This window comes from Phocoena phocoena, chromosome 3 (genome assembly GCF_963924675.1).
Source record: "Phocoena phocoena chromosome 3, mPhoPho1.1, whole genome shotgun sequence".
In the NCBI taxonomy this organism is placed as follows: domain Eukaryota; kingdom Metazoa; phylum Chordata; class Mammalia; order Artiodactyla; family Phocoenidae; genus Phocoena; species Phocoena phocoena.
The window spans coordinates 133923490-133945884 of NC_089221.1; the positions used below are offsets into that span (position 1 = coordinate 133923490).

At 39.4% G+C, this 22395-nt stretch overlaps 1 protein-coding gene across 2 annotated transcripts in view; it reads right to left on the reverse strand.

Annotated features, from left to right (window-relative positions):
- SOX30 (SRY-box transcription factor 30) overlaps window positions 1-21370 on the reverse strand; it is a 32394-nt gene extending 11024 nt beyond the window's left edge. Inside the window, exons 1-4 of one of the 2 annotated variants that reach the window (XM_065874727.1) lie at window positions 20362-21370; window positions 18135-18374; window positions 16738-16917; window positions 10126-10618 (exon numbers count right to left, since the gene is read on the reverse strand). In XM_065874727.1, the coding sequence (XP_065730799.1) occupies window positions 10126-10618; window positions 16738-16917; window positions 18135-18374; window positions 20362-21370 (1922 nt within the window). The remainder of the gene's footprint in view (window positions 1-10125; window positions 10619-16737; window positions 16918-18134; window positions 18375-20361) is intronic. The other variant, XM_065874728.1, reaches the window with a different exon arrangement.
- Window positions 21371-22395: the final 1025 nt, after the last annotated feature.

Here is a 22395-nt window from a genome sequence, read left to right on the forward strand (position 1 = left end):
GTTTGCTGGAATACTTCATGTTCAACATGAAGAAGTGCTCAGTTTTGTCAAATGCTTTTTTTCTGGGTTTATTGAGATGGTTGTGTGGTTTTGTCCCTTATCCTATACTACATTAATCGATTTTCAAATGTTAAACAACTCACATTCCTGGAATAAATCCAAGTTGGTTACAGTGTATAATCCTTTTGTTATGCTGCTGAATTCAGTTTGCTAGTATTTTGTTGAGGATTTTTGTCTCTGTATTCATTAGAGATATTGACCTGCAGTTTTTCCTTCTTATGTTGTCTTTCTCTGGTTTTGGTAGCAGAGCAATACTGGCCTCATGGAATGAGGCCCTCCCATTTTTCGGAAGAGTCTGACTATGAAGTGTGTCTACTGTAGGCAACATATAGTTAAGATCTTGATTTTTATCCAGTTATACAATATCTGCCTTTTGATTGTTTAATCATTAACAGTTAATGTGATTATTGAAACAGCTGGATTTATGTCTGCCATTTTTTGTTTTCTATGTGTCTTGTATTTTCCTTGTGGCCTTCTATTCCTTCTTTACTGCTTTCTTTTGCATGAAGTAAATATTTTCTAAATAACTTTTTAGTTCCTTTAACAACTTTTCCACTATTTTTTCGTTATTTTCTTAGTGGTTGCTCTAGGGCTAATCATATACATCTTACCTTACCTGAATCAACTTCAGATTTTTACTAACTTAATTCCAGTAAAATATAGAAATTTAAAAAAAATATGTATTTATTTTGGCTGCACTGGGTCTTAGTTGCAGCATGCAAGATCTTTAGTTGTGGCATGCAGGCGGGATCTAGTTCCCTGACCAGGGATTGAACCCAGGCCCCCTGCGTTGGGAGCGTAGAGTCTTACCCACTGGACCACCAGGGAAGTCCCAAAATATAGAAATGTTGCTTGTATATAGCTCTACTCCTTCTTCCCCCTTTTTGTACTACTATTGTTATATAAATTATAGCTATATGTTATAAAACCAGCAATCCATTGGTATGATTATTAATTTATATAATTTTATGCCTATTAAATAAGCTGAGAAGAGAAAGGAGAGCAAGTATATACTTTGAAGTTTGTTATATTAACCTTTTTATTCACTACTGCTGGTTCTCTTCATGTGTTCCTGTGGATTCAAGTTACCATCTGCCATCATTTCCTTACTCTAAAACAACTTTGCCTCCACCTACTTCCTTATGCTTTTATTATCAAATATATTACATTTCTATATGTTATAGGTCCCCCAAAACAATTATTTGCATATTGTTTTATACAACTGCTTTTAAAACCAGTCAAAAGAAGATTTATACTGTCTTTTTATACTATCTTTTATTTTTTTTTAATTTTTATTGGAGTATAGTTGCTTTACAATGTTGTATTAGTTTCTGCTGTACAGCAAAGTGAATTGGTTATACATATACATTACATATATCCACTCTTTGTTAGATTTCCTATACTATCTTTTATAATTGCATTTTTACCTTTACTGGGCTCTTTGGTATTTTGTTTGTTTGTATTCCAATTACCATTAGTGATCACTTACTTTCAGCCTGAAGAACTCCCTTTCGTATTTCTCACAATGCAAGTGTGCTAGCAATCTCAGTTTTGGATTATCTGAGAATCTCTTTACTTTGGCTTCATTTTTGAAACATGGCTTCACTAAATGTAAGTTGACAGGTTTTTTTCAGTACTTTAAATATGTATTCTGGCCTCCACTGTTTCTCATGGGATGTCAGGTGTTCATTTTATTGGGGTTTCCTTGTACATGATGAGTGTCTGTCTGTCTCTCTCACTTTGATTTTCTCTTTGGCTTTGGATTTCAGTATTTTACTATGATGTGTCTCGCTGTGGATCTCTTGGCTTTTACACTACTCATAATTCATTAAATTTCTTAAGTGTGTAATATTTTTCATCATATCTGGGAAGTTTTCAGCTATTAGGTCTTCAAGTACTTTTTTCTGCTTCCTTCTCTCTCCTCTCTCCTTCTGATACTCCTTTTATAGATACACTGGTACACTTAATGATGACTGTGTTCTGAGGCTCTGTTCATTTTTCTTCATTCTTTTTCCGCTCTATTCTTCAGACTGTATAATCACTACCAGTCTATTTTCAAGTTTTCTGATTCATTCTTGTGTCTGTTCAATTTTACTGTTGAGCCCCTCTAGTGAATTTTTCATTTTGGTTATTGTACTTTTCAACTCCAGAATTTCCATTTGGCTATTTTTATAATTTCTATGTCTTTATTGATAGTATCTCTATGAAGAGACATCATCATCATAACTTCCTTTACTTCTTTAAAAATGGTTTCCTTTAATTGTTTGAATATATTTATAATGGCTTGGAAGCCTTTGTCAAATTTGAAATCTGGGCCCTACCACAGGTAGTTTCTTTTGCCTGTTTTTCTCCCCCATGTACAAATCGTGCTTTCCTGTTTCTGTGCATGTCATAATTTTTGGTTGAAGTCTGGACGTTTTAGGTAATATACTGTAGGAACTCTGGACAATGACTCACTTCTCCAGGGCTACTTTTTTGGTTTTTTTTTTTTTTTGCTTGTTTTTTGTTTACTGACTTGACTAGACTATTTTATTTTTTATTTTTAAAAATATTTATTTATTTATTTAGGCTATACCGGGTCTTGGTTGAGGCATGCAGACTTCTTAGTTGCAGCATGCAGACTCTTAGTTGTGGCATGCAAGCGGGATCTAGTTCCCAGACCAGGGGTCAAACCCAGGCCCCCTGCATTGGGAGCACAGGGTCTTACCCAATGGACCACCAGGGACAGACTATTTTAGTGAAGTCTATTTCCTCTGCAGTGTGAACCTTGAGTGTCACTCCTCAGAGGGTACAGACTTGGACATGAATACAGTCACCCTAGGATGATATTGGTTTTAGCAGGACTCTCTTTGACTATCTCTTTCCCTGATTTTTGTGTTAAGCTCTCTGACTCATTTGTTATCACATACAGCTGTTAAGATTCCACTAATTGCTGGTTGATTGCTCTGTTTTCGAAATGCCTTGGGGCAGAGATTGTTCCACAGTCTGATCCAATTAAATTCAGATGGGGTAAATTTTGAGGAGTCTTTGAGGTTTGTTCTGACTGCAGGAGGGCTCTTCTTAGCTGTTTCTTTCCCTAGTTCTCTTTGGTGTACTAGCTGGCATACAGTAGCTGCTTGGTCTCAATTAAGAGGAGTCTCTTTTTATTTGCTTATCACCAAAATCTCATTGTTTTCAAGAGTGTCCTTAGGGTTGAACTTCCCCACACTGTTTCAGATAAAGTCAAATTCCTTTGGGGGAAAGCTTCTGAGCTCTCTGTTCTTATGGCAAAATCGCTGGTCTTCTTGGCTTGCCTCTGCCAGCATAGAACATCTCTTCTACGAGTGACCTGGGTCAAGCGTGTTCAGGGTTGCAGTATTCTCTGCTTGTCATCCTTAGAGTTGAGTGGCTATCCTGTTAGTAGGGGCTGAGCGAAGAAAAGGAACCCCCAACCTCTTGCTCACACTCACCATCAACTTAGTTTCTTTAACTCAAGAGTGGAGAGGATGAGAAATGCTACCATTCTCTGTAAGATATTGTATCCCTTGATTAGGAGCTGAGGGGAGTGAGAGCTACCTTCTTGGCCATACCCACCCAGAGCTGGCATTCCATCCAGATGAACTGAGGGTGGGAGTGAGGGATGGTACTTGTCATGGCTCAAGGGTCATAGACTCTTGCTGTTCTCACCAAGTTTTAGGATGTTTTCTTGAATAAATGTTTCTTCATTTGCTGTATGCCCTTAGGACACTGCCCAGAGAATTTAAGCGGTTAGTGTTTTAAAATAGTTTTCACCAGTTATGCTTGTTTGCTTGGGAGCAGCTTCACAGAGGTCCTCATGCTGCCACCTCAGAAATGAAACTCCCTCTCACTTATCTTTTTAATCATACTATTTCTATTAATATCCTTGAGCTTTGTTTTGGATGCAGTTAATTACTTGAAAACAGTTTGATCATTTCAGATCTTAAGAATTTTTAGATAAAATTTTTTAGATAAAAATTGATTAGAAATTTTTAGTCTAGGCCTAGCTGAAACAAGACTCTCTAAGTATTTAATACCCCATCAAGGTTTTCCAATCTGTTTGGTGAGAACAGAAACTATTTCCAGCCTGGTGTGATTGCTGGGAACTGTTGTCTCTGATTTTTCAGGTAGTTTTCCCACTAGCCTTGGGTAATTTTCCTCACAGGCATACAGTGATCAGTATTCAGCTGAATACTCAAGATGGAACCTATGCAGAGATCCAGAGTTCTTGCACTGTGTAGCTTTCTTCTCTCCAGTACTCTATCCTGAGAATTCTAACTGACTTGGTTTCACTGGTCTCTCAGCTCCATCTCCTCAACTCAGGGAGTCTGCAAGGATCTGCTTGTGCCACGGTTTCCAGGTCAGTAAGCTGGTTAGATTGCAAGGCTTACCTCATTTATTTTCTGTCTCTCAGGGATCTTCATATTCATTGCCTGGTAAATAGTGTCTTGAAAACCATATCTTCATATATTTTGTCTGTCTTTCATCATTTCAGATGAGGGTAGATACAGTTCCTTATATTGCATCTTGGCTGGTACAGAAGTCCTCTTTAAACATTTGAAATATTCATTTTTAGTCTCTCCCTGATTTTCAGTTATTTCAAATTCTTGGGGCGTTAATTCTCCTATTTCTACCATCTACTGACTCTTGTTCTTAATGAATACTTTCCTCGTGTTCCAAAATTTTCTAAAGTTCACCTTTAATGACAATTTTCTCCCTTTGGAAATTCCAAGTGGCTTGAATAGTGGAAGTGTTCCTCTAGAATAGTTGTCCCAGGTAAGTCATCCAAGAACTAATTTCTATGTTCATTTCTCAGTTTATTTTTTTATTATTTTTTAATATTTATTTTATGGGGGGGCTGCATCAGGTCTTAGTTGTGGCACGTGGGATCTTTGTTGAGGCATGAGGGATCTTTCGTTGTGGCGCGCAGGCATCTCTCTAGTTGTGGTGTGTGGGTTTTTTCTCTTTTCTAGTTGTAGTGCACAGGCTCCAGGGCACGTGGGCTCTGTAGCTTTGGCATGCAGGTTTCAGAGCACGTGGGCTCTGTACTTTGTGGCACATGGGCTCTCTAGTTGAGGCATGTGAGCTCAGTAGTTGTGGCACGAGGGCTTAGTTGCCCCACAGCATGTGGGATCTTTGTTCCCTGACCAGGGATTGAACCCACATCCCCTGCATTGTAAGGTGGATTCTTTACCACTGGACCTCCAGGGAAATCCCTAACGTCTCAGTTTATCAGGTGGATAGGTTGATTTCAGATTCTCAACCAGTGTGCAGTATAATCTAGGGTTTTGATTTCTAACAGAAGACTTTTTTCCATATATAGCCCTGAATAAAGACAAGTTTCCTTTGTGCTTTCTCTGGGTCAATGATAAAAATCTTCTATTACTTTATCAAGGTTGAGAGGCCTTTCTAGGGTGTTAGCTTTTTTTTAAAAGTTATTTATTTATTTAGGCTGCATTGGGTCTTCATTGCTGTGTGTGGGCTTTCTCTAGTTGCAGTGAGGGGGGGCTACTCTTCATTGCAGTGCCTGGGCTTCTCATTGTGGTGGCTTCTCTTGTTATGGAGCACGGGCTCTAGGCACACAGGCTTCAGTAGATGTGGTGTGTGGGCTCAGTAGTTGTGGCTTGTGGGCTCTAGAACACAGGCTCAGTAGTTATGGTGCACGGGCTTAGTTGCTCTGCAGCATGTGGGATCTTCCCGGACCAGGGGTCAAACCCATGTCCCCTGCATTGCCAGGCGGACTCTTAACCACTGCGCCACCAGGGAAGTCCTCTAAGGTCTTAGCTTTATGAAGAGGTTTTAGTTTCAGCTCCTCACCTTGAGCAGAGTCATGACCTCATATCCTCTCCTTATGTAGGCATTAAAACCCAAGTTTATAAATGCTGAGACTATATGAATCTGCAAACTACCCCCAAGACCACTGTACTAGTTTTCAGCTCGTTTGTCATTTTAACGAAGGGGGATTTATTTTCCTTTCTTGTGATTTCAGCTAGGTATTAAATTGTTCATATATAAATTCAACAGTTATAGATAGTTACAGCAGAAGGTATTCCATATTAGCTAAATCTATCATGTTTTGGGACTATAAATTCTATCCTCCAATAAGGATTAGGCAAAATATTGTATATGTATGTAGATGTGCATTATTACAGAAAATAGGTCCAAAACTTTAATTAAATTCTTAAATAGGTCTACAAACCAAACAAGGTTTAAGGATAATTGCTTTTAACTTTAGATCTGTTTGTCTAAAATTTTACAGTTAAGATGCTATATAATCCTACAAATTTAGAATTCTTTGGACTTACCTTCCCTAATAGATACATAGATATAGCTATGTCTGATTATATTTTTTATACATTTCAAGCTAATAAATTCCCATTTATCATTCGTATCTTTTCTATATCCCTAACTGCAATACACTTTTTAAAAATTAATTAATTTATTTGTTTATATTTTTGGCTGCATTGGGTCTTTGTTGCTGCACATGGGCTTTCTCTAGTTGCGGCGAGCGGGGGCTACTCTTCATTGCGGTGTGCGGGCTTCTCATTGCAGTGGCTCCTCTTGTTGCGGAGCACAGGCTCTAGGGGCACAGGCTCCAGTAGTTGTGGCACGTGGGCTCAGTGGTTGTGGCTCACGGGCTAAGAGCGCAGGCTCAGTAGTTGTGGCGCACTGGCTTAGTTGCTCCATGGCATGTGGGATTTTCCTGGACCAGGCCTCAAACCCGTGTCCCCTGCCGTGGCAGGCAGATTCTTAACCACTGTGCCACCAGGGAAGTCCCTGCAATACACTTTTTGAACACATTTATTTACTCAATGGCCAACAGAATGAAGATCCTAGATATCTCTTGTGCATATGAAAGTATAAATACTACAAGAAGGCGGAGGTATAGAAGAAAAGGTGGGGCTTCCCTGGTGGTGCAGTAGCTGAGTGTGCCTGCCAATGCAGGGGACACGGGTTTGAGCCCTGGTCAGGGAAGATCCCACATGCCGCGGAGCAACTAGGCCCATGAGCCACAACTACTGAGCCTGCGCATCTGGAGCTTGTGCTCCGCAACAGGAGAGGCCACGACAGTGAGAGGCCCACGTACCGCGATGAAGAGTGGCCCCTGCTCGCTGCAACTAGAGAAAGCCCTTGCACGGAAACGAAGACCCAACACAGCCAAAAATAAATAAATTAATTAATTAATTAAAAAAAAATAAAAAGAAGAAAAGGTGGGGGGGTGAAAAGAATAACTAAGAAATTAATGTGGTACAGAAAGAGAGTGTCTCAATAAGCACAGTATGAAGATGGTTAATATTTGAAGGTAGGAGGATATTAGCCCTCACAGCTAGGGATCAGCATTTCTAAGTGTCCATCTGTTTCATAAAGTGACTCCTTGATTAAACTGCTTACACTCCTTGATTTTTACTCTAGATACACAGGGCAAAATATCAAATATGTATATTTGGTATATATTTAATATATATATCAAAAGTCATTACAATTACGGTATTGAAATGGTTGAATAATTCCACACGTAAATGGATTAGATTAGGGAGGAAATATTCTTTATAGAAGACTATTATTAGTTGGGAGAAGAGACAACAGAAAAATTGAGAGGAAATCAATTAATTTTGTTATTTAGCCAGGCTGGATTTTACTGAAATATACTATCTAAATAAGCATAAATAAGATCATCCATATCCTCGGGAAAATTATCATCACACACATACAGGTAGAAGTTAGGAGCAACTTAATGTTTAAAGCTGATATACTTGTTTGACATTCTTACATGAAATAAAATTCAGTATAAAACTACCAACTCACTTCATTTGGTTCCTTTAATAGCATTTTTTTTTTTTTTTTTTGCGGTACGCGGGCCTCTCACTGTTGTGGCCTCTCCCGTTGCGGAGCACAGGCTCCAGACACGCAGGCTCAGCAGCCATGGCTCACGGGCCCAGCCGCTCCGCGGCATGTGGGATCCTCCCGGACCGGGGCACGAACCCGTGTCTCCTGCATCGGCAGGCGGACTCTCAACCACTGCGCCACCAGGGAAGCCCAACAGCATTATTATTAATTAGCAATAATGGTAGTAAAGATAAAGGTATAGTTTCTGTCTTCTAAGGACATACTTTTCAGAGTTTCTTTTCAAAATGTTCTTTAAACTATCAGATGATTTGTACATTAACAGCTAAATCCCATAAGTCTTGTCATGAGTAAAGAAGATAAATTTCCTATGATTTTATCTATTTATTATATAAGGAAACATTTCCTGCCCAAAAGTCTACTTGACTACATGATTTTTCCATTCAAAAATACAGTATGTATTTTCCATGTGATTCTCTGCTAGCAACTAACAGCTACCAATCAAGAGAAGCCATTATATTGAGAAGCCTTACTGATACAGTGAAAAAAACAAACATGGAATTCAAAATCGGACAGCAAATCTAAGTTTGACTACTGGCTCTGCCATTTACTAGTTGTGTGACCTTAACAAAGCTATTTAACAGCTGATCACTTTCTTTATCTGAAAAAGTAAAGGGATTACTATGCCTAAAACAAAGGATTGTTGTGAGAATTATAGATAAAAATGCCAAGTACTCAAAATGCTAAAAAGAAAAAAACAATAACAACTAGAGTGAGATTGTGGTACACGACCTGTTCTAGATGCCTCTTTTTCTCCTTTAATGTGAGTAAATACTGTCTAAGTCTTTCCTGTATTACAAAATGAATTATGTAACAAAGATAAAATTTCCGCAGTTTTAGTTTGTGGACCTCGAAGTTCTAACTAAGGCTGATCTTCTCAAACCTACTCACTTATTAAATTCCAGCTATGTCCTAGCACTCTTCTTATAACTAAAAAAAACACTGTAAAATTCTCTAAAATTCCTGCAACATCTCAGATCCTAGGAAATAGCAATGAGAAGAGATTATCAACCCCTGTCCTTAGGAGTCTCTTGAAGTTTGATTTCTTGAACTAAAAGACTTCTGAAAGCTATTAAAGAAGAGCCTATTGGGAAAAACAAAACAAACAACAAATAGCAAAATCTCCCTTTCTCCTGATCTGATCCCCTAGTTCCACTTTCTTCCAGTTCTGGGCTAAGGACTTGAAAGCAAGCAATCCCATTATGAATTGAGGCAACATAATATATACCTCAAAAGTTCTTTGAGGCCTTAGTACCCAAGTGGGGAGTAGTTTTACTTTCTAAGTAAGTAACCATAAAAGATTGTGTTAAACACGTAACACTCCATTCTCAACAGAAACCATCTCTGTCTACACACTTAACAGCAACTGAAAAGTAGAGGTTAATGCCACTCTATTAGAATGTTTGCAAAGAAGTTAAATTCTATCACTCCAAAATGAAAAGTTACAAATTTGTTTTCCCTAGATACTTCCCTGTGAAAATAAATTCCTTTACTGGTAATTTACATAATAAACATTTTGGTTTGTTAAAAAGGGCACTGAGAGGGTATATAACTTCAGACAAGTCACTTAACCTGTTAGATCAAGTGCTCTCTATATCCCTGCTACTCAAAGTGTGGTCCACAATCAGCAGAATTGACATCACTTGGGAGCTTGTTAGACATGCAGAATATTAGGCTCACTATAACTCAGTATAGGAAACTACTGTACCCCAGACCTGCTGACTCAGAGTCTTCATTTTAACAAGATCACATGTGGTTTATATATATATATGAAAGTTTCAGAACCACACCTCTATACAATCAGGGGGTTTGACTAAATGATCTTAAATTAAGGTCACGTATAACTGATTATTTTTTCAAGAGAAAAATCAGATCTGACAACACTGGCGCCTGTATTCTCATGCGGCAACAGTAGGCTGGAACTGAGTAGCAGCTGCCTCATAAGATGGGGCATGCACTCTCCTTGGCTTCCCCAGTCCTCATCTGGCCCCTCCATGTATTTATATTAACTGCTTGGCCCCTATTTAGCCACTAATCTAAATTATATAGATCCCAAGCAGTAATGAGGAAGTTCCTTTTTCAGTAAATAAGAGAGGCCTTCAGAGGTAAAAATTCATTAGCTATAAGTAGTTTTAGGTGAAAGGAAATAAATTGTTCATTTACCTTGATGGGAAGTAGTGAGGTCCAGGTAGGAAGTAAGGGTGATGAAAAGCGAATCGTGGTGGCGTCCCAAATAATGTGGCTGCATGGCCAAGGGGAGGGGGCTGGAAGATATGTGAGTGTGGAATAGGAGGAGCTTGGGGGATTGGAACACTTCTGGGACAAGTGGAAATGCTGGGATACTCCTTGGGAGGCTGGATGGTAGAGGCTGCAAATCTGGCGTGGGCAGTACTTGCACTAGTTGGAATCCTGCTGGTGCTCTCCAGAAAGACAGGAGTGGGTCTCTTCACAGAGTGACTGGCTCCAGAATGCAGCTGATGAGTGTCCGTTTCGGAGGGCCCAGCAAAGCACTGGGGTAGGAGTGGTGGACAAAGGGGCAAACTTGGAGCCTGGACAGCCACCTGGGCAGTACTGGAGATGCTTGGCTGGAAAACTGTGATGGGGCTTGGGCGCTGGACTGCAGGTGTGGGCAGCTGGATGGCAGGTGGAGCTTCATCTTTGGAAATAAAAATAGCATGGGTCAGGCATAAACTGAGTCACTCCATATTTTTCTTTTTTCAGCAGAACTTAATAAACTATACAACCAGAAGCCTTCACTAACCACCTTACCTAAGAACATCACCACTCTATTTTACCACCTTGAACAAACTGAAGCCATCTTGTTCATTTATTTTACATTCTTGTCTCTCTTTCCCACCTAGATTCTAAGTGCCATAAGAGGAGAGACCTTTTCTGTTTTGCTCACTACTGTATCCCCAGGCCTCAAAATTCTGCCTGGCACAGAATAGGCCCTTAAAAAATATTTTTTGGATGAATAAAATGATTGAGTGATTGAGTGAAAGACAAATACACACAAATGCTGGCACATATATAAAAATGTTTCTAAAAGAAATAATATGAAACTACTGATAGTGGTTACTTTTAAAAGGTGGTCATCTGGAAGAGGGGACAGGGCCGTGGGATGCCAGACTTTCATTTTATACCTATTGGTACTATTTGAACTTTCTATTCTCTAAATATATCAATTTTATTTTACATATTAATGGAGGTTTCATCCTAGTGGTATGGGTCATTTTTCTTTTATTTTGTATACTTCTCTATATTAAACTAAATTATAATTGACATTTAATTTTTTAATTGGAAAAAACTAAAGAAACAATCAGTAAAATTATTTTGCTTTATTGCATTCAATATGAATACATAAGGAAATTCCCAAGTGAGACTAAGACTTACCATAGGTCAGCAATTTGTGACAGATAAGAAAGGAATATTATCGCAGCAGGGCATGCTGGATATAGCAGAATTTTTAGAGGCAAGTGAAATAACCATGTATTTGATCTTTTTGATCCTGAAGAAGAGAGGACTGCTGACCGAGTTGCTGAGTTATCCAAATGACACACTTAGCCTAAATTTAACTCAACTTTTCCACAGAAATACAGAGAGAAGCCAAAGCAATAGATTCATGATCTAGTTTATTTCCATGCAGTTAGGTCTCTGTTAATATAGAAGATGCAGTCCAAGAACAGACACTGTGGTTAGAAATGTTTCTGTCAGAGGCCAAAAGGATTGTGAATCTTCTCTCAGCCTTGGCCAGGTAACACCTTCCTCTCCTTCCTTCTCTCCAGATAAGTCAAATAACTACCCCTCCTCCCGCTTAAACCTGGAGGTAGGGAATTAAGGGGTATATCTGTTTCAAGTTGGCCTCTGACCCAGTGAAGTAGAGGCAACACAGGAGCAGGGTGTAGATGGGAGCTGTACTGATTCTCAGTTAATGGGGTTACATGGACTAGCCCTCCAATCTGTGAGGCACAGGCCTTAGGCCTTTCCTGATTAATCAAACATAATTTCCCTCTTCAGGTCCCCTCAGAACCTATAAATCTATCAAACATCACAAAATAGTGTAAATTTGCAGGTCTGCCACCCTTACCACAATCACAAAACTGGGAGCTCAAGAGCAGGGACAGTTTAATTCATGTTTGTATCCCCATTACCTGGCACAGAACTTGGTTAATAATAGTTAAGAAAGGTATGACTAGATGAAAGAAAAAACAAACTAACAAATAAACCTATAGCTGACAGAACCTCTGCCACTCATCTGGTATAAGGAAAATCTCCTTCTCTATGCAACTATGAAGCCAGGCTGACCTGTAAAATCTCTCAGTTTTATTCACTGAATTATCACTGCACTCAAGACATCTGCTCCTAAAATCTACTCTGATGCAGATTTCTTTTCCCTGTACAGTACAAGAGGCTCTTAGTCCTCAGAAAAGAAGTATGGTCATTTTAGGCAAAGGAAACACAAATTATACGAGCCATAGAGAACAATGATATTATTTCAGTTATTGAAGAAGGAAGGGACTCATCCTTTAGCTGATACAAATGTTCTTTTCTACCAAAGATATTTTTATAAAATAAGGGGTACCAGTGAGGCATGAGGTGATAAAATCATGCATTTATTTAACTAAACAAATATTCACTAAGCAACTAACATGTGTCAAGCACCATTTTGGCCTGAGGTAAAAAATCAGATAAATCAGGTGCATAGAGAGTTATATGGTAGTATAATGAAGATGTCCTAAATGTCAAAATTCTTGTTGCTAAACAAGAGGTTAAAGTCTGCGACACCTAGTCATCACTGATAAACTGTCAGTGAATAGGGAAGACTTGTGGAATGGGCAGAGATCTAATGTATCACACTGTAGATAAAGTATGGAGAAGACCAGCCAGTCACCTGGTTTCTCTCCTTCTAGCATACAGCTAGGTTACATTTCTCAGCCTCCCTTGCAGTTAGGAGTGGTCCTGTGGCTCAGGCTAACCAATGGAATGTAAGAAGAAGTGATATGCACCACTTCTGAAACTGGCCCATAAAAAACTCTCATGCATGATCCTCCATGCTCTTTTCCCTTCCGCAGGTCATGCACACTTGGATGCTACATATCAAAGATGGAAGAGCCATAGGGTAGAAGAAAACTGTGTCCATGAATCCCTTGGAAGAAAGCCAGAAATACTTATTTTGGACTTTACATGTGTAAAAAAGTAAACCATGATTCTGTTTAAACCGTTATGTTTAGATGAGTGTTGAAGCAGCTAGCATTATCTAATTGTTACATGAGGTACAGAGCAGAATTTTAGATCTATAGTACAATATGATAAGAACAAAAGAAAAAATTTAAAGTTATTAATAACTTTCAACAATTCTGGCAAATCTCTCCCACCCACTCCTAAAGAGGAAGACTCTACTGCCTGTGTTGAATGGGTGAAGGATGCAACCAGGCTTTTGTTGTGTGACTCGGATAAACAGGAAGGAGTAGAGAATGGCATAAACTGAGGACAGACCAAATTTCTCTACGAGAAAAAGTTGTATAGAGGTAGAAAGAAGAACAGGAGGATAAGCATATGGCTGAGGAGAGAGAAACAGAGGCAGAGAGAGGAGGAGAGGACAGAGAGAAATAGAGTAAGAGCAGAGACATAGAGACAGAGATGGGAAATGGAGACTTGGGAAGAACAGTTAGACAACTGCTAAGAAAGATGGGACTTTGGGGACAGAAATGGTAATGAGGAACCTAAGAAGACTTACTATAGTTTGAACCATAAGATTCCATCTTCCTTGCCTCATAAGAAAACCTACAATAATGAGCTACATCACTTTTCAAGGAATTTTCAAGCCATATCTTTGTTTCTTATGGATATAAAACTTAGCTAGAACTGATCTTAAGTCAGGGACAAGACCAGATTTTTTTGCATTATAATAACAGTATCAGAATGTTGGAGGGTTTTTTTTGTTCTGTTTCTGTTAAATAAGAACAGATGGGTAAATCAAAATCACATCACATGTTTACTACCAAAAAATTAAAATAGTAGTAAACATTTTTAAAGTAAAAATTTAGAGAAAATGTATGAATTCAGAAGAATGAAAGATGTCAACTGAGTTTGGATGTAATAAGGAAAACCCATTTCAGGTTTGAGAAATAAAATGTAGAAAATGAAATAATCTCACCAGAAAATTCCTAAATATATAAAACTGACATTTAAAAGCCAGGCTAAAATAAATATAGCTTCTACCAAACTTCCAGAATCCTTTAAAATAAATTTGATCACTTAATGTAAAATGAAAATGCTGGCATAACTGGCATCAAAGACATATGATAAAAGAAAGTATCTAAAAAGTATTCTGGACTATCTGGCTGTAAGTACTTTCAGAAACTAGAAACAGGAGACAAGCTCACAAGATCAAAATATCACAAGATCTTAGGTGGCATTCACTGAAGAACTTTAGAGAAACTCAAAGTTAGAGCTGAGAAAATATTAGATGAAGTAAATACAAATGGTTTCTCTGCCAAAAATGCTATGCCAGAGCATTTTCCAAGTTATTGGAAGTAGTGAACTTGAGAACTATAGTTTGGTGAGTCTATTTTCTTTTCTTTTCTTTTTTTTTTTTTTGCCGTACGCGGGCCTCTCACCACTGCGGCCTCTCCCGTTGCGGAGCACAGGCTCCAGACGCGCAGGCTCAGTGGCCATGGCTCACGGGCCCAGCCGCCCCGCGGCATGTGGGATCTTCCCGGACCAGGGCACGAACCCGTGTCCCCTGCACCGGCAGGCGGACTCTCAACCACTGCGCCACCAGGGAAGCCCTGGTGAGTCTATTTCCTACACTTAAAAAGCTGATGAAATCTATACAATGTATTAGTGTATAAAGGTTGCTAGGAAAAAAGAGAGCAAATTTTTTCTGATAAGAGATAAATTATACCTCACTCCTCACTAACTTGATATCTTTCTTCCATGGGAATAAACAAAACAAGTTTGAAAACACAATTACCGTGACTTTATGTTTAGAATATAATATAAAATTAGCTGAAAGAAACAAAAAAAGGGATGGTGTAAAAATTTGTATCTGTAGGTAATAAGCGATTAAAAGTAGATTCTCTTAGGGATTTGTGCTATAATTTGTTCTTATTTAACAGTTTTATAAATGATTTAGAATATAAAATATATAGTGAAATTACCAAATTTGCAACTGATAACAATTCCTCCAAGTAATATAATGCCACACTGATGAGTACAAACTAAAAGAACATATTTCAAAAGTTGTATGATTGGGCAGCAGAGTAGCCAATAAATCTCATCATAACTCTTATATAACTATTAAATATATATATCATAATTATTATACATATAACTTTATATATCTGGGAAAATAATTCCCAAATTTTATACTTAAAAGATAATGATTTTTTTAATCATTTGAGACCCAAGAATTAAATCTTTACTGACACTACATATTACTAGAAATAAGAGAAATTTAAAAAGAAAAAAGCAAATAAAAGATCATTTTCCTTAGATTTGATTACTTTGTATATGGCTCTGAAATGCTTCCTATAATTCTGCTTCTCATACTTAAATAAAACATCATGGATGCGAGAGCTCTACCACTTTCTATCTCCCCAAATCTTTGCTCAGAATTGCATAAAATTAATATATTGTATAAAACTGTCAGCTGTCTCAAGTAAGAACACTGATAAATATATTTCTGGGGAGAGAAAACATACAGCATTTAACTGTGGATAGAATGACATGGAAGAGGGGTCTTAGAAAAAGGGGTAAAGAGAAGAAACAGATGATAAAAGTGTAAATCATAAATAACAGATAACACAAGGTAAGTTTTTAAAAAAAGCACAATTAAGGCGAGATTGAAATACAGGATTAAAAGAGATACTACCAAATAGCAAAGGGTGAAAGTGCCTGCCTGTTCTGGGAGAGGACAGGGTGATAGGATCAGCTTTCTTTGCCTTGAGCCTAGATAGCCAGAACGTGGTTTTGTTGGTATCCATTGCTACAATGATACACAGGAAAAAAACTGAAAATGCCTAAGATCCTAATAAGTTAATTTTCAAGATATCTAAACCTCTCATCACATAGATATGAGGAGGTAGAAACTGGAAAGAACAGTAGTTTCAGGACAAGTGATAGCAAGTAGTGAACGTACAAAGCTCTGCCTAAGAGATGACTAAAATAGGCTCTGGAAGAACAAACTAATGATGGATAGACCTATAACAAGTTCTTAAGATACTAGATTCTCAATTTTGGGTTCTTAAAAGCAAAAGACAGGAATGTTGTGAAGAACTGATAACAGAGGAGAAATTTAGGGAAAGACAATGTAATGAACGAAATATCTGGTAGAAGATAACTTCCATTGCTTTTCTAGGGCAGCAAAAAAAAAAAAATGGTCTTAAGAGATCAGTCACTATTACTATATTCCAGGACAGGATGCCTCATACCCCATCAGCAAGGCATTCTTTTATGCTAATAGTAAAAACATATTCCTATTTCCTATTGAATTACCTCAGTCATTTCCTGCATTATCTGCATAATCTATGGACTCATCCTGATTTGCTTAAAAGGTCTGACACAGAATATTTGCTACTCTAGCAAACCAAGGGTTTTGATGTCTACTGAAATCTTTCTTTCCCTGATTCAATGTTTTCACTCTATTTTTGATTTTTTTCTTAACATTGTTGTTCTAAACTCTTAAGCTAACAGAAACAAAATTTCAAGTTAAGAGGTAAAATTATCACACAGCCATTAAAAAATTTGTAATCTACAATAAAATCAACTCACCAACTGAATGAGTGATGGGGTTCTGTAGGCTGGGAATTACCACAGAGTAGGTAGGTGAGCAATAAGGATAAACTGTTGTTGAATTTGTAGAGATGATATTCTGTGTGGTACCAGAAAGTACATTGGAAACGCTTAGAGGGAAGCGTTTTCGCTTCCCTGGACGAGGCTGATAAATCCAACCTAGAGAAGATAAACTATTTTTAATTTGAATATATAGATGCTATTTAGCCTTTAAATAGTTCTTTACACATTAAAAGTCCAAAACACTTCTAAGTCTTCATTGTCTAAAGTATCTTTTCCAGCTCTATGATACCATTTCTGTGCATTTTAGCATATATATCCATATGGCTCCTAACTAGCGGCCAATGTTGTAACCCATAATTCAAAGGAAGAGAAAGGGCGAATGTCTTTTATCCAAAGACACATAATGAATTTATACTAAAATCAACATTAAAGGCACTGAGTTTGAATCCCAAAGCTTTTCCTCTACCCATAAAACAATGCCCCAGTAAGATACTATTTGTCTCCTCCTGTTTCCTCACTTTCTATAAGACACAATTATCTATATCTTACGATGAAGTGGTTACTAACGACCAGTCACTATTTTTATGCCTTCTTCAGAAAGAGTCACTCTCTTAGACTTGGCAGTCTCCAAGTCCACAAACCACCCAATTTCCTTCCAAACTCAGAAAAGTGGAGTTAGGGCAGTTGTAGCCACTGTATAACCAAGAGAATCACTGGTTCCCTGTAACTGCTGCTCTGACGATTCCCCCCTAGAACCTTTCTCCTACTACTTTAGAAAAATAGTTATTCTTTTCCCACCATGCACAATATGTTGGCCATAAACTGTGCTTTTACCAAGCTTAATATCAATTTCCTCACTGCTGGGGAGAGAATCAGAATTTATTTCAAACTACATCATGATGAGGATAAATTTATCAATCAGAAGGCAGCACTATATTCTGATAATCATATAATATTAAAATGGAGCATGGTGTTAATACCTGCAGCATGCCCTGCATATTTTCTCTGTTGCTCTGATCTGAACTTCATTTTCTAGCATATTTGAAAAATTATAGCCTAGAACTCTGGAGCTTTACCTTCATTACGTTTATATTTATATATTTAATCAAAACGACAGTAATAACTGTTTGTCCCCAGGTTTGCATTAGTTGGCAAATATGAGACCAGCTATCCCTCTACTTTGTTCTGTTTAAGGAAACTTATGCCCAGTATCAATTAAATCATTACTGTAATATTAGCCAGTATTTTCTCTATTGTACATATCAGATTAGAAAAAAATTACATTTTTGTCTTTCAGTCTCAACCTAACCTATTCTTTACCTAAATAAATTTAAAGAAATTAGAAAGAGGCTTTGTTCATTTCATTTGATTACCAGGAAATTCCTCTCTGTGCTTTTCTTTAATCTTTTGTGCTTCATCATAATAGGGTTTCTTTTGTTCTTCACTAAGTTTGTTCCACTCTAACCCGAGCTGGACACTGATTTCTGCATTGTTGGCTGCTGGGTTAGCTTTGGCTAGTGCTGGCCGGTGGATCCTTGCCCAAACCATAAATGCATTCATGGGTCGCTTCACATGACCATTTCTGTCCTTACTGAAGGGAGTGTCTGGTATTCCTACATGACAAAAATTAAGAGACTAAATTAATGTGCCACACACACACACAATTTTAAAGTGAAGTGCACTTCCACCTATATTTACTTTTTAAATATCTGGAGAAAATATACACTTCAATATAGCCAAGGAACTGCCAGTGTTCCAGAATTCCTCATAACCCCTGAACTCTGCATTCTAAACTGTGGCTTAGAAAGACTCTTCTCTTCCTCAAAAAGAATAATATTGTTGAAGATACTGTGGAAGTAATAATGTTGAAGACACAGTAAACTGCTGGCTTACTACTTCTTTGAGCTATATTAATATATCTAACAATAATTAACATTTAGTTTATTTCCCATTAAAATATTCTATTACTGGGGGACAGGAATTAGGACTTATTAATGACTATAATCCCAGCGCTAGGTGGGTGTACCCTAAATGTTTAAAGGAATTCATTTACATGCCACTAGAGTGCCCATTCAAACAAAAATACTTATAATATTAATATACTATATTATTTATATTTTGTTATGAAGGTGAAGCACCTGCCAAGGTGGGTCACTAACACTAGTTCCATGTCCCAGGAGAAAAAATAAGAGGAAAATAAGAAAGGTGACTTTTTGAAAATCACAGAGACAGCTGAAATTACAATAAAGGAAGTTGTTTAAATTCACATCTCTTACATAATTCATCAAAAACCACTGCCTATACACTTCATATACTGTTTCTCTTTATTTTAGGGTTACTTGATATATAAAATTTTTAAATGCACAAAGGATGAAATAAGTATTATAAAGAAAGCTTCCCCTTTCTCTCCTTTAGAAAATGAAAACAAAGTTTAAAAATTACTGACGATAAAAAGCAAGAGGATGGGGTACAGATGAACTTATTTGCAAAGCAGAAATAGAGACACAGATGTAGAGAGAACAAACATATGGGTACCACGGGGGGTAAGGGGAGGGTGGGATGAATTGGGAGATTGGGATTGACATATACACACTACTATGTGTAAAATAGATAACTGATGAGAACCTACTGTATAGCACAGGGAACTCTACTCAGTGCTCTGTGGTGACCTAAATAGGAAGGAAATCCGAAAAAGAGGGGATATATGTATACATATAGCTGATTCACTTTGTTGTACAGCAGAAACTAACACAACATTGTAAAGCAACTATATTCTAATTTTAGAAAAAAAAAAGCAAGAGGGTGGGGTGGGGAGGAAGAATTAGTAAAGAAAATAAGAAAACAATAAAGATAAAAGTCAATGAAGATATGAACTGAAGATTAATATGACTTTCCATTGACATTTACTGCCATAGTATTCTGTCTGAATTACATCTTAAAATAAGAATTTTCTAGCTATATATTTGGAAATAACGGATAGAAATAAAATATCTACTTGTAATTGTTACTACTGTAACTGTGGTCATTTCTTTGAAAACAACTTATTCTACAGTGTTTTCATTTTCTATATTTCTATAAGTCCTTAGCTTTTAGAATACCATTACAATTAATTATGTACTGTTTTCTCCTAGAAAATGTTTACTCTTCATTTTTAAAGAAGATAAATCACCTCTATATCCAGTATAAACTTTCCTGTTTATTTTTTCATTAAACACTATTTTTTCTTGTTTCTTGATACATGTAAAAATACTGAGCTACTATAATACAATATTTTAAAATGTTGATTATCTGTAGCATATAAACTGAGGGCTTCGTGTTATCTAGCAAGAATATTTCTATTTTTGTGTATAAACATTAGTCACATCTAAATCTCATTCTTCACTGGGCCTTAAAATAATAATTATTTTTAATGTTTGGGAATCCTGAACGTGTTAGCGTATTTTACTGGTATATGTACAAGTCAGAAGTGATACCTTTGCAGACTTTGCCCTGAACCCATGATTTTATTTTTCTAGTTTATGCTTCTCAACAGCTGACATGTCAGCTACGGGGCAACAGACGAAGCTTGAAAACCAGATTGTTTCCCCTGCCGTCTAATACCTGCATCTGAGGGAAGCACGGTGAGCGGGACATCTTTGGTTTCAATTTTTACAGAAGGTTCCAGTAAGGACTGCATTTTAATAGGCACTGGTGTCAAGGGGACCTTGGTCAATCCTGTCAGCTCTGAAGGTGGAGGTCCCTGAAACTGTATCCGGGCTCCAGGGGGCACGGTATGAAGAGTCAAAGGGATCCTGAGGTCTTGCTGGTGCGGCCCAAAGGCAATGGACGGCTGGGTCAGGATGACATCCTTGCTGCCATGGACCAGGTCACTGGACGCGGGCTCTGTGCCGAGCCTGGAGTCCTCGCGGAGTCTCTCAGGCTCCTCCGTTTTGATGACTCCTTCTCTGATAGCCGCCAGGCTTTTGCCTTCCCCGCCTTTCGCCGCCGTGTAGCTCATGACATCCTCCTCTTCCTCCAGCTTGCCCTTCTCGTCCCCTCGGGGGCTGTCGAGGGCCGGCCCGGGGCCTCCTGCCTTCGCTGCCTTGGAGGCCTTAAGGCCCGCCTTGACGGCCCTCCGAGGTCCCACTGACGGATCCAAGCTGGGGTCCAGCTCCTGCTTCTCTGTCTTAACGTGCACCGGCAGGGGCTGCACCGGGTGCAACTGAGGCCTGCAGGGGGAGCCCTCGGACGCCGGCGGCGGCAGCAGTAGCAGCTCGGGCCTCAGCTGCAGCAGCCGCGCCTGCGCGGGAGAGGCGGCTGCGCCTTCCTCCCGGCCCTGAGGCAGTGGTGGCCCCGGCGGCAGCAGTAACACCTGCTCCGGGTTCACCTGCAGTACCCGCCGTGCCGCGGGCTGTACGCCCGACGCCGGAGCCTCTCCGCACGACGAGGCTACCGTCACAATGGCGGCCGCGCACGCGGCGAGCGGCGACGCAGAGGGCTCCGCGGCCGCTGCCCGAAAGGAGGCGCCCTCGACAGCCACCGGGGGCGGAGCGGGGCGCAGCGGGCGCGGCGGGGTCGCCCGCGGCAGTTGGCGCGGCTGAGGCGGCGGCTCCGGCCTGGCTCTCTCCATGGGGGTAGGGGGACGCCCCGGCCTACTCCCGGCCCGGATTGTAAGCTCAGCCGTTTGTTGGCGACCTTCTCCCCTCCCCCTTTCAGTTAAGACCCTTCCAAGGCCTTTGCTACCCAGAACCCTACGCGGTTCAAAAAGCAGCCCTTGGTCTTGGCCTCGCCCAACCACAAGTGTCTTGGTACACCCACCCCCCCGCGGTCCGCCAATCACAGGCACGTTCTCCGGCTCCTCCCGCCCTCCACGCACCCCTGGTACCGAGCCTCGAATCGCCCGCTACGGCCGGGGCAGCGGCACGTGCTTCCCATTTTACCCCTGTGACTCTCCCTCTCTTCCGGTGTTCTCTAACGTCCGTTGTCCTAAGTTACCTCTCCCCAGTCCTGAGTGCCCCACAATGGCGTTGCCCAGGAAACAGAGCGGTTCCACGCCACTGACCTCCAGGAGATAAAGCCGTGTGGGTTCTGCACAAGAGCTGGACATACCTGCCTTGTACACGCGGTTTGCAATTCCAGAATACCTCGTGGGCCCTGACTCTCACCGGGGTCTTTGGATTTGTGCCAAGGGAAAAGAAGGCAAATTTTGCAACTTCTCAATAACCCCCTTAGCTGATCTTGCTGGGAAGAGTGTTCGACTTGGCCATTACTGTGCTAGTTAAACTTGATATTCATCACCACTCCTTTGGGCCCTGCTTGCAAAATACATGCCAAATTCATCCACCTCTTTCGGTTTCTCCCAGGATTACTCTGTTCTGCTCTTACATCTGGATACTGCTATAGCAGTATCTTTCACCTTTCACCTGGATCTTTCACCTGGATACTGCTATAGCTCTGTAAATAGTCTCCCTGCTTTTCGCTTTTGTCTCACTACACTCCAGCTGCCAAGAATCTTTGAAAAATACAAATCTAGTCCTCCCACACCCTCTCTCCAAAAAAAATCTTCTCAGGCCACTCAGTAAAGGTTTAAAGTCTTGGCAAGGTCCGTAAGGCCCCAAATGGCTTGGGCTGTAGTTCTCTTATTTACCACTCTAG